Raw genomic sequence first — 19,015 nt, forward strand, 5'->3', positions numbered from 1 at the left:
GTCTTAGTGAGGACTCGAGCAGCAGAGTTCTGAATGAGCTGTAGTTGTCTGACTGATTTTTTAGGTAGACCTGTAAAGATGCTGTTACAGTAATCAAGCCTACTAAAGATGAATGCATGGACTAGTTTTTCCAGGTCCTGTTGAGACATCAGATCTTTTATCCTTGATATATTCTTGAGGTGATAGTAAGCTGACTTTGTTATTGTCTTAATGTGTTTTTCTAAGTTTAGGTCTGCATCCATCACTACACCCAAATTTCTCGCCTGGTTTGTGGTTTTTAGATGTATAGATTGAAGTTCTCTGGTGACCTGTAATCGTTTTTCTTTGGCGCCAAAGACTATTACCTCAGTTTTGTTTTTGTTTAGCTGGAGAAAATTGTGGCACAACCAGTCATTGATTTCCTCAATGCATTTACCAAGAGCCTGTACAGGGCCTCGGTCTCCTGGTGACATTGTGATATATATTTGTGTGTCATCTGCATAGCTGTGATAGTTTATTTTGTTGTTCTTTATAATCTGTGCCAGTGGGAGCATGTAGATGTTAAACAGAAGGGGTCCCAAGATGGAACCTTGGGGAACTCCACATGTGATACTTGTCTGCTCAGATGTGAAGTTACCTATTGATACAAAGTATTTCCTGTTTTCTAAGTATGTTTTGAACCAGTTTAGTACAGTTCCTGAAAGACCTGTCCAGTTCTCCAGTCGTTTGAGTAATATGTTGTGGTCAACTGTATCAAATGCTGCACTGAGATCCAGTAAAACTAGGACTGACATTTTTCCACTGTCTGTATTCAGACATATGTCATTAAACACTTTGGTCAGAGCAGTTTCAGTGCTGTGGTTCTGTCTAAAACCTGACTGGAAGGCATCGTAGCAATTATTCTGTTTTAAGAAGTAACTGAGCTGTTGAGAAACTGCTTTTTCAATGATCTTACTTAAAAACGGGAGATTTGAGATCGGCCTGTAGTTGTTCATTTGTGTCTTGTCAAGATTGTCCTTTTTCAGTATAGGTTTGATTACAGCAGTTTTTAGTGATTCTGGAAACACACCTGATAATAAAGAAAAGTTGACGATCTGTAACAGGTCTGACTCTAAAGTCTTTGAGACCTTTTTGAAAAAACTTGTTGGCAGGACATCTAAACAGCAGGAGGAGGAGTTCAGCATTAACACTCAGACAAGTTTTAAAACTTTAAAGACAACTTTTAAATTTATACCACTTGCCTTGTGATTGCTCTGCTAATATTATTTGGCTAATGTTATTTTTTTATTTGGTAGTCAGTCCTGTTCATATGTCATAGCTTGTGTATATTTTGAATATATCACAAGAACCGTCATTCATTGTTTTGTCCTTGTTTTCATTTACTTGCTTGTTTGAATCAAGTATTGTTACATGCCTATCATGTACAAACTAACAGGTGGAAATACATTTTCAAGACCATGAAGTGTGTCATTTTTTGACGACCACTGTTAATGTTCAATAGATTTCAGTTCACTGCTTTTGTATTGCACAAAGTCAAAACAACATGAGGTCATGTATCACAATACATGTGCCAGATACAATTTACACATCAATAACTTCCTGTTTACCAAACAGATCAGAGTTCAAGTACATACCTTTATGTACACTCTGCAAATATCTTCCTGGCCTGCATACGCCCACAGGAACGTGACCTGATGTGACTCAGTTTACGTATATAAAGACCAGAGAAGTTCCCCGTCATTACTGCATCACTCAGCTGATACTTGAACAACATCTTTACCTGACAGGTAAGAATCCTACTTTTCATTCACTGACTTCATGCCTGTGCTCTTTCTGGATATTCATTGGCTGTTTTTGTTTATTTCATAACAGAGGATCAACATGAAGACTGTCCTGCTCCTCTCCGCTCTCCTCTATGCTGCACTGGCAGGTAATATTCAGCACACACAGACTCAAACAAACCTGCTCATCAGTCAATCAGCCAACCCTGAAGAAGTGATGGGAGACTCACTAATGCACCATTTTTACTGACTGTGTCATTTTTCTCTGCAGTTCCAGCTGAAGACAATCAGCAGACTTCAGGTGAGTGTTGAAAGTGTTTCTTTTAAGACGTACAAAGACAGTGAGAACAGAATCTAACACCAACACACGTGTGGTCAGTGTCCCCTTCGCTGTTGGCTTTTGTGTCATACTTAGCCTGCACTGTGACAGACAAGAGAACACACAATAAATAATCAAAACAGTCTGTCTACAGTTCAACCAGCGTTTCAGCACCACAACCTTAGACTTCAATATGATCTCAAATTTCAAGTGTAGTATCTTCAGTACAGTTACAACTTGAATGTTGCTTTGAATTTCACTGTTACACAGTTTGAAGGTTAGCAATGTGCATCCTTAACCAACTCACACATATTTAACTTGGCCTCATTACAAGGCACATAAATGACCTGTATGCAATTTCAGTTTCTCATGAAGGCAGCTGAAAACATTCACAATAAATAAGGTGATGGTGCCTGACGTAGTCTTTGAAGTCACACGTGCTCACAGTCAGCTAACATATCTAGTTTAGAGTCAGTCACATTGTAAAGTGCTTCACATGTTGTGTGTAGGAACCAATGAGAACATTCTTAAAATGATATATATCTTCCTTTTTATCACTGATTGTGTTAATTTGTTTTTGTGCAGCCCAGGAGTTTGAAGGAGCAGCCAAACCTCAAGGTAAGACTCTTTCACTTCCCTTTTTGACCTTGTTTAGTTCACTGGTAAATAAGCTTTTAATTAACAGCAACAAATAGTCAAATCAAATTCAAACACCTCTCTCTGCAGGCCACAGTAGAGAAGTTTGGATATGTATGAATGTGTAAGCTTATTAAATATAGTGCCCATATTTTTGGCACCCCAACTAAGGATTGATTGGAAAGAATGCTGTGGTGAAACTGATGAGCAATAGGAATTTTACCTTTTGTCAAATGTCTTTACTTACTTTACTTTACTTTAAATACATTTTCTCTCCCATTAAAATGTCATTTTAATGTGGTTTTTGAGGCTGTTAAACATGCTATAAAAGCATGATCAAAAGTAAAGAAACAAAAGTAGACACAATAATAAAGTATTCATCACTGTCTGCCTGCAGCTCGTTTTAGCTTCTGTCCAGATGGCTGGTTCAGCTATGGTCCTCGCTGCTTCAAGTTCATCAATAGTCCCAGGTCCTGGTTCTCTGCTGAGGTACTGTCATTGAGCTCAACTATACATTTACACCTGAACAATGAGATGTTCCATGGTTTTTGAATTAGCTGAGCAAATTTTTAGAAACACCCTTTCATGGAAATCATAGAAATGGCGGTCTCTGCTTCACCTGATCTAAAGCTTTGGTGATTGTATATATTTGTAGGACAGTCAGTCTCCCACATGACTCACAGAGCTTTAAGTTCACACTGCAGCTTAATGATACATCTCTTTATGTTCATCTATCCAATAGGAGTACTGCAATAGTCTGGGTGGCAATCTGGCCTCAGTTACCAACCTCAGAGAGTACAGCTTCCTCCAACAGATGACACAGACAGCGGGTCAGACTACTGCTTGGCTGGGAGGTTTCAGACTGCAGGTAGAGTTTTAGAAAAAAAGAAACACCACCTCAGTCAGTCCAGATCAAACTTTGGTCCTGGTCGGAAGTGGGTCTAGACTTACACAGAATGGATATGAGAATAAATGAAGAGACTAAGTCAACACTCCCTCACACATATGTTCTTTGCATCTCAGAACCAGTGGCTTTGGATTGACCGTGAGGGTTTCTATTACACCAACTGGTACAGCCAGTCCTCTTCCAGCAGCTACCCTTGCCTCTTCCTACGATCCACCTGTGAGTAATATCAGCATCTGAAAATGTTATATTATTTTATTTTCTTACATAGAGCATTGCCTGTAGAGTTAACCTTGATATGTCAGTTCAGATCAAATTTGATACATGGCTTCTTTCAAGCTATGAGACTGACACACCCTGTGTTTAAATGTATGCCATTTTGTTAAATCTGATATACAGTGTGTCAGTAAAGTGTATTATTGTGCCCAAACACATAAGGGTTTGTTTACTGGGAATAACGGTGCAGAATTTGTCAGTCTGCTGCAGAGAATGCCAAACTGCTGGGGCACAGGGTAACTGCAGGTGGGGTGTTAATCTAGGTGAAATATTTCAACTTGGATGAAATGAATATATTTTTAAATAAGAATCAATAGGTGCTGACCTCTATTTAAATGCTGTTAATTGCTGATAAAAACCACTGCCTTGATTAATTTAGTGTTAATTTTGATTTGTCTCTTTCTAATTCCAGATGGTTGGGGTAACACTCTGTGTACTTCCAGTTATTCTTTCATCTGCTCTAAGAATCCATTTGGTTGTTAACATTTATGCTAAACATCTGAGGCCTGTGGGTGGACCACATTGTATTTTTTTTCTGTTTAAAAGCATAAACTCTGTTGTATGTGTTATTGAATGGGAGATTTTTTTTTAATTTCTAAAAATGTATTCTTCAAAGACTTAAATAATGAAGTGCTAGTAAATTTTAAACTTTGTTGGTCAGTGTAACAATTTCTTTTCTATAATAAAGACAATGTGTAATTTCCTTTCTTGTACCTCTTGTAAGTCTCCTTAAAATTCTTTCAAACCCAAATAACAATAAACAATACCAATACCAGAAATTAAAGGGGCAGTAAAGCCATACATCCCAAAATTAGATTTATGTGATTTGCCTCTGGTCTGTAATGCTCCTTATGAATCTAGGTTGTTTTGTGTGAGAGATTTGGTTAAATTAATAGATGAACACATGCATGCAAGTGCAGAAACACCATCAGGGATGTTCACTGATAACAGGAAAGAGGATCTGGGTTGAAATACCCAGGCAGGCAGGAACTGTTTAGGTTTATTTAAAGTCTAAAATACAGAGGAAACACAAATGACCATGAACCAGAGCAGAAATCCAGAACAACAGCTAGGCAGCATGACATTGGTGTGCATAAAAGACAATCAGATTATAAGATGGTAATTCATTTCAGTTTTCAAGTTTATTTACTTTGTGCAAAATCACATTAACAAAAACAAAATGAAACCTTTGGAGTGGTCTAGTCAAAGTCCTGACCTGAATTCGTTTAAGATGCTGTGGCATGAACTCATGAAAGCGATTCATGCTCAAAAACCCCCCAAAGACACGTGGGCCAAAATTACTCCAAATGTTTTTCCAATGTGATATCTGTCCTATCAGCATTTTGATTACAGCACATGTTTTGGCCTGTGAAAATTGAATCATTGCGTAATAAAATAATTGTTAAAAAAAACCAAACAAATAACAACAACAAAAAAGAAAACAAACCCCCCAAAAAACAGAAATGTGCAGTCACTCTAAGAACATCTTTTAGCACCCCTACTAGGTCAAGAATTGTTTATGGTAAAATGGTAAATGGCCTGCATTTGTATAGCGCTTTTCTAGTCCTTAAGGACCCCAAAGCGCTTTACACTACATTCAGTCATTCACCCATTCACACACACATTCACACACTGGCGATAGCAAGCTACATTGTACCCACAGCTGCCCTGGGGCGCACTGACAGAGGCGAGGCTGCCGGACACTGGCGCCACCGGGCCCTCTGACCCAGTTTTTTTGAGTTCTGTAAAATTTATGGTTGTTTGAGTATTGTATTTTCCATGAACTTTTGAGTTTTCATCATAGGCTATATTTAGGTCCTTGAATTTTCTGTTTATTTTATCTCCCCTGTGTTCCTTAATGTGTTCCTTAAAGTTTTTCTAGTAGAGATCACAGTCAGACACTAGTAGGGGTGAGGTACCATGCAAAGCAATCCCAACTCTCTAGTACCACAGGCCCTTTGCCCCTCAATCCAGTCAGAATAGCCTGATATGACAGTCTCACATATTAGAACTTTCCACTCTTGGAATGTTGGGTTTGTGGGCAATGTCTGAGTATAATTCTGGCTGCAGAGACAAACCTAACTGTGCACCATTTTTGCAGTGGTGGAATTACTGTTTTATCTCGTAGAAGACCTAAACATAGGGACAGTGGCTTAGTCTTACTCATTTCTCTTGGAGCTTTATATTCTATGCCAAAATAGCTTAACATTGGCACATTCCAATATGAAATGTGTTACACCCCTCAAAACAGGGAGAAAAGAATCACGAGAGTGATTATGACTTGCGTCTCTCATGCAGTCGTTTATTGCAGTGAGGAGAACGCGCGAAAGCCCCCTAGTGGAGAATAGAGACACTACTAATCAATCCCAAAAAAGGCTTACTAGCCAATCAGAGATGTATAGATTGTAGTTCTCTTAAGTAACATGAAAGCCATTAATATAACATGAAAAATAATAAACTCTTAACCATTTTCTTACCATATTTACATTATTTTCGTCCTTATATCAACTGATATGAATTAGTATTAACTGAACAGTTTTATATGCAGTAGTCCTTCAACCTGTCACAAATACAGAAAGGTGGCAGTTTCCTTTTCACATTTACAACAGACATTTTTATTTATAAATCCTGTTCTAAAAAGCCTGCATGATGTCCATGATGTTATGTCTAACATGTCTGTTACTTTTACCATTATCAGCCAAGATATATTCCCAGGTATCTATTTCACAATTCTATTTCTCTCTACTAGATAATTCTTAGATTGTCACATGTGCTGGTGGTCATGTGAATTGAGTTACTGTGGAATAGTAATGCCTTGTGATTAGATGGGGTTGGGTTAACTACTGAATTATCTGCTTTGTTTGGCTGACAATTTTCTATGCAATGTCTAATCTGCAAATTGTTACGGGTTCAAAAATTGGGGATGGAGACAAGAGGAAAAACCACAATAACAACACTGGTCCTGCCGGGTTGAGTCAAACAATGATTTTAATGATCACGCGCGTGGGAGATGGACACCGTACACAGACAGCCTCAGATCTCAAAATGGTGGAGCATTGATCAAACTCTTATAACCTCTAGTGGCCCCCACCTTATCACAAAAGCCTAAACATTCACCTTCTTTCTCTCACACGGCGCCTAAGCTACGACCTTGGCTCCCTGTTTATCTGCTCCTGCTGAGATGGGGCAGAAAACTCCAGTATGTTCTGTTCTCTTCTAATCAGACAAATAAGGCGATGACTTTCTGCAAACAGTATTTCTTACAACTCAGCAGTATAATGCATCATAAAACAATATCATTCATTCACAATAAATCAGCAGACTAATGTAATGCAAATCAGTTTAACAAATGCAATAGCTATCACCTTCTTCTAATTCAGGAGAATAATGCAAACTAAAACTACATAATAATTCACAATCTTTAATTAGGGGTCTAACATGGCATAAAATAATATTATAATCCCACAAAATACTTCCAGAAGTCACCCCTATCTCATAGGTTGTACTCTTGAACTAACTCAACAAAAGATTTAAGAATACCATCTTTATAGAAGTCACTAATTGTATGAATTCCATTACCAAGAGTTCTTTTTCAAAATAATATTTGTTTCTCTATTTTTAATGCTGGGCTATACCAAAGTGACCCATATTGCTGTTTGTAATCGGAGAGTTTGTACATTTTGTAGCCTTTGCCCAAACCTCCTGAGAGTGTTCAGTAATTGTGTCTCTTTACCACTGGATTGTTGTGATGACATCTGTATAGGGTGAAAGGATGTGACAAGAATCTTTTCTATGGTGGCCCACTTTAGGCTTCCTCCCTGCCCAGAGAAATTCTTTAATGAGATTGTGGTATTGTTTTAGTATACAATCAGGTATGCTGTGTAATGGATACATAGTTAATCTTTAGGGATATCATTATTTTTTTTAAGATTTACTTTGTCACGGATCAGATTTTACTTCCCTCGCTTCCCTATGTTAGTCTTAGTTTTTTTCAGCAGTGGATCAAAGATCAATAAGGGCATTTTGTTTAGGTCTGGGCTCAACTTGATACACAGGTAAAATTTTGAAATATTTCAAAAATGAAGCCATAGTCTATTTCTGACTGATTAGTAGACAGGTTGATTATAAAGGGTTGTAGTCCAATGTGAAGATATTCAAAGTGTGATGTTACACAAATGAATTACAGTTATTTGGATAACCAGTGGTGGTCCTAGCCTGTTTGGCGCCCTGGGCGAACACTCCCTCTGGTGCACACACAGACACACACATAAAACATATTAAGGATTGTACATTAACATAAAGCTAAAACTGTTGTCGGAACCATACTGAATTTCACCAGAGAAACACACACACATATGAAGAGAGAGAGAGAGAGTATGCATTGTATGCAAACGGCTACAAAACAGCTATCAAAATACGTCATACAATGAGAACAGGAGAAATCAACAATTGACAATGACTAATTAACAGTGTTGGTCAAGTTACTTGAAAAAAGTAATCAGTAGCTAATTACTGATTACTTCCCCAAAAAAGTAATCCCGTTACTTTACTGATTACTTATTTTCGAAAGTAATTAATTACTTATTAGTTACTTAGTTACTTTTTAAAAACACGATTTACAACCTGAATAGGTGATAAAGCGATAGATCTTTCAGCCCAATTCTACTTTTTCTGCATAATCCATCATACAAAATGTAATCAAATGGAAAAGTATCTTTTTAAAACTTGTTTTATTAGTTTTAATCTTTTAACTTTATGCATCAAGCAAAAATGTAATTATATGCAACATTCTCTGACTGGAAGAAATTTGTTTAATATTTAAACCTATTTTCTGCACATTCCAGCTCATAATATATATATATATATATATATAGAGAGAGAGAGAGAGAGAGAGAGAGAGAGAGAGTCAGTCTAGAGAGTCTTGTAATCGGAAGGTTGCCGGTTCGAGCCCCGGCTCGGACAGTCTCGGTCGTTGTGTCCTTGGGCCAGACACTTCACCTACCGCCTACTGGTGATGGCCAGAGGGGCCGATGGTGCGATATGGCAGCCTCGCCTCTGTCAGTCTGCCCCAGGGCAGCTGTGGCTACAACTGTAGCTACCTCCACCAGTGTGTGAATGTGAGAGTGAATGAATAGTGCTATATAAATGCAATCCATTATTATTATTATTTAGATCTCTGTCCAGAAGAGTGCAGTCTTGGGAACAGCTAAGATACTGCACAGGACCCTCAAGCTCCCGAGCCTCTCGTAGAGGACCCGAGCTTGGAGGACTGACCGCCCGCAGGGGCGAGCGGTCCTAGGTATGTAATACCTGGCAGGTAATGTCCCAGGTATTTAAGCCCTAGTGGGAGTTGTCCCTTAAGAGGGTTGCTGACCCACTGTTGATTATGTGCCTTATCACAAGGTGTGAAAAAAGGAGTAGTTCATTTTCGATAGAAGTTTGGGGTTAAACCATTGCGAAACCTTGCCTCACCCTATCATATGATCCATTGAGATCATTTGACACAAAATGTGAGTGGGGGTTTTGGGACCTGGGAAGGATGTCAAAACTGCATTGAAGGTGGCAGAAAGCTGTTGTCACAGCCTCTGTTTGAGGATGGTCGTTCAGAGCGTAAGGGACAACCCCCGCTAGGATTTCAATCCCTGGGACTCTCCACCATTTGGTTTTAGAACTGAAGAAGCTTCTCAGCTGAGAAGTGAAATGTCTTCAAGCATCTTAAAGAAGTCCAGTTGTTTTCTTTCCAAGCTTCTCTTATCTAACCAGAATATTGATGCTTGTCTCCACAGTGTTAAATTTGTGTCACGTTCAGTGTGTGGAATAAGGAGAGAAAGGACCCAAACGCAGGACTCGCCAGCTGATTTAGAATATGCACACTGTTTAACCCTTTAAGACCTACCATAGAACCAAGTCCGCCAGAGCTTATATTATATTTTTACATGCTGTGGTGCCATTTTTGGGAGCATTTCAAGTTGCTATACATCAATACAACAATTATAGCCCAGATTTTAATAATATGTATTCATTAAGTGCATAATAATTACATAAATTGCAAAAAAGTGCAATAAACTACAAAAAAATTGAAAATCGTTTTTGCTTTTTTAACATATATTTCTAGTTAGAGAAATTTAAGAGGCTTATCCCTCAAAACTGTAAATACAAAAAAGTTGCACAAAATAGTTTCCCACCACAGGAAATTTATTTTGAGTGTCTTCATAGTTTTATTTTTGAAATACACCAATTTTTATACACTGCAGGAAAAACGAAAATAAATATTATACTGCAAATTTGCAAAAAAGCAGCATATGCATCAAAATAAACTATTTCCAGCAGTGCAATATGAGTCCTAAGCATCCCAGAAACGACACAGAAAGTCATGAAGTCAAACATAACTTTTAAAAAGAGCAGTATAGGCCCTGAGGCCCTGATGGTAAAAAAGACTACATTTCCGCAAAATGACGTCACTTCCGGTTTCGGGCAGGTAATGGCGGACATGCAAAAGTTCGCGCTGACGTCTATTCCAACATAGGAAGTGTTATGAACAGCTGATCGGATCGGCAAAGCGTGTTTCTGGAATATTATGTTTTTGTTGCTGCAAGTGCTTTTTATGCAGTTTTTGCAAAGCTATATGTGGAAGGAAACCGTGACCTAGGACAAGCTGATGGCATAAGATGTAAGTACAACTCCTCCGGTTTCATATGCAAAAAAAATTATTGCGCTAGCTTACGTGGTTGCAGAGCTACCGGGATTTAAAAATAGTTACGTAAAACAAGGCGTGCCCGCTCCGACCGGCTCTAAAGGGTTAATGACTGAACTAAGAGGACTGCACATGACTGAATGAACAGGAAACACACATGAGGAGTTGACGACAATGAAACAAGGAACTGGGAGAAACTGAGGGCTTAAATAGACAGGCTAATGAGGATATACACCTGGGGTAAATATAACTAATGAAATAGAGGAAGTAGATGTCACGAAGTACAAGGTGGACTCACACGCTGGACTCCGGGGATGATGCACACAAGAGAATTTATTAAAGAACAATGTCCAACGAGTGTATATACACAGATGCGGGGCAGTGCTATGTACAAAAGGTGAGGGGGGCAGGGCTCCGTGGAAAATCCAGGGGAACACGCTCGTCTCTCTCCACACAATCCAAACACGAATCCACTCGCACACCAGGTAAACAGTCCAGGGAATCTGTACACAAAGAAACGCTTGTTAGATTCTAAACACACACTGCACGGGAAAATACTTGCTGGGACGCTCGACTTTCACTGACACGATTCTCACAACGATCCAGCGAAGAACAGCCGTTGCTTCCTGTAAGCAACGGCTTACAGGAAGCTCTCTCTGTCTTTCTTTCTGTAAGTCAGAAAGAAAGACAGAGAGAGATAAGGTGTGGGTGGACATTGTGTGCTTACAAACAACTCGATTGGATGGCCAAAATATGTAGATGCAGCGTTCAGTAGATAAAGCCGGGGTGATTGTGGCTCAAGAGTTCGGAAGGTTGCCGGTTCGAGCCCCGGCTCGGACAGTCTCGGTCGTTGTGTCCTTGGGCAAGACACTTCACCCGTTGCTTACTGGTGGTGGTCAGAGGGCCCGGCGGCGCCAGTGTCCAGCAGCCTCGCCTCTGTCAGTGCGCCCCAGGGCAGCTGTGGCTACAATGTAGCTTCATCACCAATGTGTGAATGTGTGTGTGAATGTGTGGATGACTGGATGTGTAAAGCGCTTTGGGGTCCTTAGTAAAGCGCTATACAAATACAGGACATTTACCATTTACCAAGAAGAAGAACGATTGAACAGGTATGAGAGTGAGGTGAAGAGTGTCACGGCTGGCGGGGTGAGCCGTGTGGTGTAGGAGAAAAAGGACCCAAAATGCAGGCGGTGGACTGGTGATGAGAGCGATGATTTATTTACAGAAGAGGAGCGACCGAACAGGCAGTGAGAAAAGACAAATGACTGAAAAAAAACCTAGACTGGAAAAACTAAATGACAAACCTAAGCATGAACCGAGGGCTGAGAATGCAGAGAGACGTAGATACACCGAGAAACACAGACGATCCAACGATGAACAGAAGCCAACACACACTATAAATACACGCTAGGTAATGAGGAGATGACATGCAGGGGTGGACACAGTTGACACTAATGGACAAAAACGCAGGGACCTGAACAGAGCACAGAGGGGAGACACAGCTGGGAGCAATTAGGCTAACGAAACAGGGGAGAGGTAAAACTGAACACACTGACATAAGACATTAACTTTCAGAATAAAACAGGAAACTAACAGACACAGAGAACCAGACAGGACACTGAACTTGACAGGCAGACTCAATAACACCATGGACAGACAGAGGGAACACAGAAGTGGGAGCAGGCAGGCAAAGAACAGAAACCTAACAAATGGCAAAATCACAACAGAATACACACTCGGAATGAACAAAAGCATAAGGAAACACAAAACTGAGTCCTCAGACTCAGGACCATGACAGTACCCCCCCCCCCCCCTCAAGGGCTGGCTCCAGACAGCCCAACAGAAACACAAAAACCGCCCAAAAAAACCCCCCCAAAAAACCAAAAAACAGAAAACGACCCGACCAGGGCGGGCGGTGGGGGTCCAGGATGGAGGGACATAGTCCAAAAAGGCCCAGATGGACAAGTTCAGGGGGCCGACCCGGAGGCCGACAGCAACGGCGAGGAAACAGTTCCGGGGGCCAACCGTGCGGATGGCAGCAACAGCGAGGAAACAGTTCCGGGGGCCGACCGTGCGGACGGCAACGAGGAAGCAGGTCCGGGGGCCGACCGTGCGGACGGCAACAGCGGTGCGAATGCAGTCCTGGAGGCCGGCAATGCGGAAGGCAGTGGCGGCGTGCAGGAGGTCGTCCACGCAGAAGGCGGGGGTGGCAACAAAAGTCCGGAGGGCGGCCACGGTGGTGATGATGCCCAACAAGCGGCCTGACAAATGCTCGAAGATGTTGCGGCGGTAGTTTGGGACCTGAAGGTGGCGTGATCCCTGTGGCACCAGGCGAGGCGGAGGCTGGACCAGGCGAGGCAGAAGATGATGAAGCTGAGGCGGAGGCTGGACCAGGCGAGGCAGAAGATGATGAAGCTGAGGCGGAGGCTGGGCCAGGCGAGGCAGAAGATGATGAAGCTGCGGAGGCTGGGCCAGGCGACGCTGATGAAGCTGCGGAGGCTGGACCAGACGAAGATGATGAAGATGCGGAGGCTGGACCAGGCGACGCTGATGAAGCTGCGGAGGCTGGACCAGACAAAGATGATGAAGATGCGGAGGCTGGACCAGGCGACGCTGATGAGGACGCTGAAGCTGGACCAGGCGAGGATGAAGCTGATGGTGACGCTGAAGCTGGACCAGGCGACGGCGTGGGTGAAGGTGAAGCTGGACCAGGCGACGGCGTGGGTGAAGCTGAAGCTGATGAGGAGGCTGCTGCAGGCGAGGATAACGAGGCTGCAGCTCGCGACTGGACGGGCTCCTCGGGCCCTCCAGCTGCCAAAGCAGGAAGCTGGCTTGGTTCTCCTGAACCTCCAGCTGACGAGTCTTGGGGCTGGACGGGCTCCTCGGGCCCTCCAGCTGACGAGGCAGGAAGCTGGACGGGCTCCTCGGGCTCTCCAGCTGATGAGGCAGGAAGCTGGCTAGGTTCTCCTGAACCTCCAGCTGATGAGTCTTGGGGCTGGACGGGCTCCTCGGGCCCTCCAGCTGACGAGGCAGGAGGCTGGACGGACCCCTCGGGCCCCCCAGCGAAAACAGTCTCAGAACCAGTGGGCACTGGAGCCCCTGGCACACACAGAGCAGAACCAGCAGGTGCGGGGATCTCTGGCAGGGACAGAGCAGAACCAGCAGGCGCGGGCACCTCTGGCAGGGACAGAGCAGAACCAGCAGGCACAGTGGCCCCTGGCAAACACATAGCAGGCTGCAGCTGCCCAGAGCATTGACTCTGCTCAGGCAGTGACAGCCGGGTGCAGTCCTCAGCTGGGTTCCCAGCCTCCAGGGGTCCAGAGTGTGCTGAGGGCTGAAACTCAGCCTCTGGGGAGGCCCTGTCCCAGTCTCTGAACTAGCCAGTTTTTTAGGACTGATTACATTATCAATCAATCAATCAATCAATCAATCAATCTTTATTTATAAAGCACTTTTCATACAAAAAAAATGTAGCACAAAGTGCTTTACATAGTTAAAAGCAGCCCACCCCACCCTCGAACTCACTCCCCACACTCTCAATACACATATATCCCCCCCCCCCCACACACACACACACACATACACACACGCGCACACTTAAAGAGTAAAAATTGGGCTGGGCTTGCATGAGCCAAGTGAGGAAACACTATAACAGGGAGCCGTCTGCACCGAGAGCCGGTCACAGACCGCAGCCTCCAGGCTGGGCACACAGCAGGAGGGAGGCAAAGGAGCCCCCCAGCCAGGCTGAGAGAACCCCCAGAGACCCAGCAGCCACGGTCAATCACAGCCCCGGTGCAGAGAGCGCCCTCTGAGGAAACACTGGAGATATGACACAATACGATATATACAGGGTAAAATGATAAAATAAATAAGAACAGGATACAATATAAATATAAATAGAGTAAGAAGATAAAAAATGAATAAGAATAAAATCAAAAATATTAGGTAAATCCTAAATTAATAATAGAATAACAGGATAGAATAAATAAGCATAAAATAAATAAACGCTAAGTAAAAGCTAAATTAAAAAGGTGGGTCTTGAGCCTGTTCTTAAAAACATGTACGTTCTCTGCGGCCCTGAGCTCCTCCGGCAGGCTGTTCCACAGACGAGGACCATACCACTGAAAAGCTGCCTCTCCGTGAGTATGTGTCCTGACTTTAGGGACAATCAAAAGGCCAGTACCAGAGGACCTCAGGGTCCGCGAGGGTTCATATGGTAAAAGCAGATCTGAGAGATAAGAAGGCCCAAGACCATTAAGACATTTAAAAACCAATAAAAGAACTTTAAAATCGATCCTGAAACACACGGGGAGCCAGTGCAGCGATTCTAAAACCGGTGTAATGTGGGCCCGCCCTCTGGTCTTCGTCAGCACACGAGCTGCCGAGTTTTGCAAAAGTTGTAAAGTTGAAATATTCTTCTTAGGAAGACCAGAGAGCAGGGCATTACAGTAATCAATGCGACTGGTAATAAAAGCATGCATCAGCATCTCCGTGTTGGCCCGAGAGAGAATAGGGCGGACTCTGGCTATATTCTTTAGATGAAAAAATCCAATTTTGGTTACATGTTTAATATGTGGGATAAAACCAAGCTCAGAGTCGAAAATAACACCCAGGTTTTTCACTTGTAGCGAAGGACATAGTGAAAATGCCTCTAATTTAAACAAGAGTTTCTCTCTCTGAGCCTCAGGACCGACGATTAAAACTTCAGTCTTGTCCTGGTTAAGCTGTAAAAAGTTTTCTGCCATCCAAGATCGTATATCTAAGATACAGTTAAAAAGGGCATCCATTGGTCTGGTGTCATCAGGAGACACGGAGATGTACAGCTGCGTGTCATCAGCGTAACTGTGGAAGTTCACTCCATGCCTCCTGATGACACTGCCGAGAGGGAGCATATACAAATTAAAAAGTACAGGGCCTAGAACCGACCCTTGAGGCACACCACATGTCATTTTATGGATCTTAGAGGAGCATGTATCCATACTCACCATAAAAGATCTGTCAGAGAGATAGGAAGTGAACCAGTTGTGTACAGCACCAGAGAGGCCCACCATGTGTTTCAATCTGTTTAAAAGAATAGCGTGGTCTACTGTATCAAAGGCTGCGCTTAGATCCAGCAGCACCAGGACTGAGAGCTTTTGGGAGTCCCAGTTACATCTAAGATCATTTAAAACCTTTAGGAGAGCCGTCTCTGTGCTGTGGTTCACCCTAAATCCAGACTGGAATATCTCCAGGATCTGTCTATCATTGAGAAAATCAGTAATCTGAGTAAAAACAAGTTTTTCTAAGACTTTACTTAAAAATGGTAAGTTGGATACAGGTCTGTAGTTATTAAAATCATTACAATCCAAATTGCTCTTCTTCAGAAGGGGCCTCACCACCGCCGTTTTAAAGGCAGCAGGGAAGACACCCAACTGAAGAGAGCAATTCATCATGTATAAAAGCTCAGCCTCAAAGAATCCATAAAGTGTTTTAAAGAGTGAAGAAGGGATTGGATCTAAAAGACATGTGGTGGGTCTCACTGTGGAGAAAACTTTCTGAAGGTTCTCAGCATTAACCAGGACAAAGCTGTCCAGTGTCTCCTCAGGTACAATCGAGCCCTCAGATGTGTTTACAATCATATCGTGAGAAGATAAAATATCAGATCTGATGGTGCTGACTTTTCCCCTGAAGTGGTCTGCAAACTGCTCACAGAGCGAGTCTGTGGGGGTTCTTTTGGAGCTTTTAAAATCAGGGTTAAATAATTGATCTATGGTGGAAAAGAGGACCTTGGGATTATTTTTGTTAATACTGATTATTTTGGCGAAGTATGAATTTCTTGACTTCCTTAATGTATTATTGTACATTTTAAGTTGCTCGCAAAATATTTGATGGTTGATAGTATTTTTATTTTTCCTCCATCTCCTTTCTGCTGCCCTGCAATTTCTTTTGAGTTTTTTGACTTCTTCGTTTCTCCAGGGTGATGCATGTTTTACGTTAATCTTTTTGGTGGTGAGTGGAGCAATGGAGTCAAGGCTTTTCTTCAGTTTGCTGTTGAAATAATTAAAAATCAAATCGCAGGGTGCAGGTAAAATCACAGGGGGGCATTCGTCTAAAACCCTGGTAAAATTTGCAGCCACTTCAGAGGTTAGATAGCGCCTCCTCACAGTTCGCACCGAGGTCTCCCGCTGAATAAAACCGGTGATGTTAAAAAACACACAGTAGTGGTGGTCAGAGACAGCCAAGTCAACAACAGAGGACACGCTGGTGGACAGCCCATGGGTGATGACCAGGTCCAGAGTGTGTCCTCTGTTGTGAGTCGGCTGTGTGACGTGCTGGGTAAAATCCAAACAGTGAAGAATGTTTAAGAATTCTTTTGCTGCAGGGTCAGAAGGATTATCTATGTGCAGGTTAAAATCACCGGTTAAAATTATCATATTATAGTTTGAATGTATGTTTGTTAAAAATTCTGTGAATTCCTTGATAAAAGCAGCGCTGTCTTTAGGTGGTCTGTAAACTGTGACAGATAAAACTGGAGGGCTGCTGAAAACAATAGCATGGAATTCAAAAGTGGTAAAATGATCAAATAAAATGTGTTTGGTGGTGAGTGTGTTGTTGGCTAAAGATGCAGTCCCACCACCTCTCTTACCACTTCTAATAGAAAAAGAGAAATTAAAATTTGGTGGGGGAGGCCTCAGTGAGAACAACTGGTGCATCCGAACCCAGCCATGTTTCAGTTAAAAATAAACAGTCAAGTTTATTATCTAAAATTAAATCATTAATAATAAAAGACTTGTTCGACAGAGAGCGTACATTTAAAAGTGCCATACTGATTGAGACTGGTGGATTTTTGACAATAGAGTTGAATGGATGTTGATATTTTTGAAGAGGCCGGAGGTTATTAATGTTTTTGGAGTTACTGGATTTATGATAATTCTGTTGCTCTCTGTTTGTGATTATGACGGGTATTGTGTTGACTGTGGGAGAGAGGTCCTAGTCCAGAGTTTTGTGTATTACTGTTAAAAGTGGAACAAATATAGGAGCTGGGACCAGGGGAACATCAGTCAGTGGCAGACAGATCAGCAGGTAATGTCGGTTTGGGGTAGTGACAGGGCGATGTGTGGGAGTGCTGTACGCCAAATGCCAAATTGGCGGACAGCAAACGGCGTCCCCAGGCGTTGAGGTGGAGCCCGTCTGCCCCAAAAAGATGCCTCCTCTCCCAGAAGGCATCAAAGTTGTTAATAAAACCCAAGCCGTGGGAGACACAGGCGGAGGAAAGCCAGGTGTTAAGACTGAGCAGCCGGCTGAAACGGCCTATCCCTCTGCCACAGGTGGGGGTGGGCCCAGAGATAAAAGCACTCACCTGCAACTGACCAAGGAGGCTGAAGAGTTGGAGGAAGTCCAGCTTCAGCAGCTCAGATTGCTGTTTGGGGATGTCATTGGTGCCGATGTGGATGATGAGCCGGTTAACCTGTGGATGGGATGCCAGAATGTTGGGAATTCTGTCCACTATGTCAACAACAGTGGCTCCCGGGAACGACAGCGTGAGCGCCCCCCTCATCCGCACGTTCCTGACGATGGAATCCCCGAGGACCAGCGTGGAGAGAGGAGGTGCCACCGGGGGCTGTTGGCCATCTGAGACGCCCGCGCCGCGACACCGGGGGTGTTCAGATGGAGATGCGCCAGGCGGACTGCGTGAGTGACTCCCAGGTGGCCGCGCCGTGGGTCCTCTTCTCCGAGGAGCCGGGGTAAAGCACAGCTCTCCGCGGTGAGTTTGCACCACAGCGTCGGGTTGCCCGCCGCGGCTCCGGGGGCGTAGTGGTGGAGATGGCGCAGACCTCAGCGACACAGCGGGATGGCGAGGGCTAGCAGTCAGAGGAGGAAAGTCCACAGGATCCAGGACATTGAATTTATTCTCCAATACTACCGCACCGGAGGGGTGAGGGTGCGAGAGACGGATCCTCCTGCCCCCTCTGCAGCCACCATGCGTCTCAACCGTGGTCCATGGTGGAGTGGAGCTGACCAGAGCCTTGGGTCTGGCCCCTAGCTGAAACCAGGAGTTCTCGTCCTTGGCAGAAGCACCAGCGACGCAAGTTGAGAGCCTGTGTTGACTGTTGGCGGGATCTTGGGACACAGCAGCTGGATGGTGCACTGTGTCGGCTAGCTCAGCGCTAGTAGCGGTGGTTTGAGCTTTGCCAAGGAGGATCGTGTCAAGTTCGCATTCAGCCCCCTGGATTTGGTATAGCGTGGATATCCTTTGTTCCAGCTCGATCACTTTTTGGCTCAGGTTGATGCAGCTTTCACAGCTGGATGTTGAGGTAAGTGGTGCCATTCCGGAATCTCGTACTGGCGACAGCGTCAAAAACAAAAACAGAAACTGCCACTTTAGCTTACGTTAGCTAAAAAGTCAGTCGTGACGCAGCAAGAAAAGAGTTTATCATTTAATTTAT

General features: G+C 43.3%; 1 protein-coding gene across 1 annotated transcript; it reads left to right on the top strand.

Annotated features, from left to right (window-relative positions):
* The first annotated feature begins 1,703 nt into the window (after positions 1-1,703).
* On the top strand, positions 1,704-4,598 carry LOC146685753 (ladderlectin-like). Its single transcript, XM_085442235.1, has 8 exons — positions 1,704-1,766; positions 1,852-1,909; positions 2,032-2,061; positions 2,665-2,697; positions 3,113-3,204; positions 3,458-3,583; positions 3,739-3,838; positions 4,308-4,598. Exons 2-8 carry the CDS (start codon positions 1,861-1,863, stop codon positions 4,376-4,378), a joined length of 501 nt encoding a protein of 166 aa, XP_085298361.1. The 5' UTR covers positions 1,704-1,766; positions 1,852-1,860; the 3' UTR covers positions 4,379-4,598.
* Positions 4,599-19,015: the final 14,417 nt, after the last annotated feature.

The sequence above is a fragment of the Copadichromis virginalis genome, linkage group LG19, assembly GCF_057382275.1.
Source record: "Copadichromis virginalis isolate Kocher_CV1m ecotype Utaka linkage group LG19, C_Virginalis_male_GT1.1, whole genome shotgun sequence".
In the NCBI taxonomy this organism is placed as follows: domain Eukaryota; kingdom Metazoa; phylum Chordata; class Actinopteri; order Cichliformes; family Cichlidae; genus Copadichromis; species Copadichromis virginalis.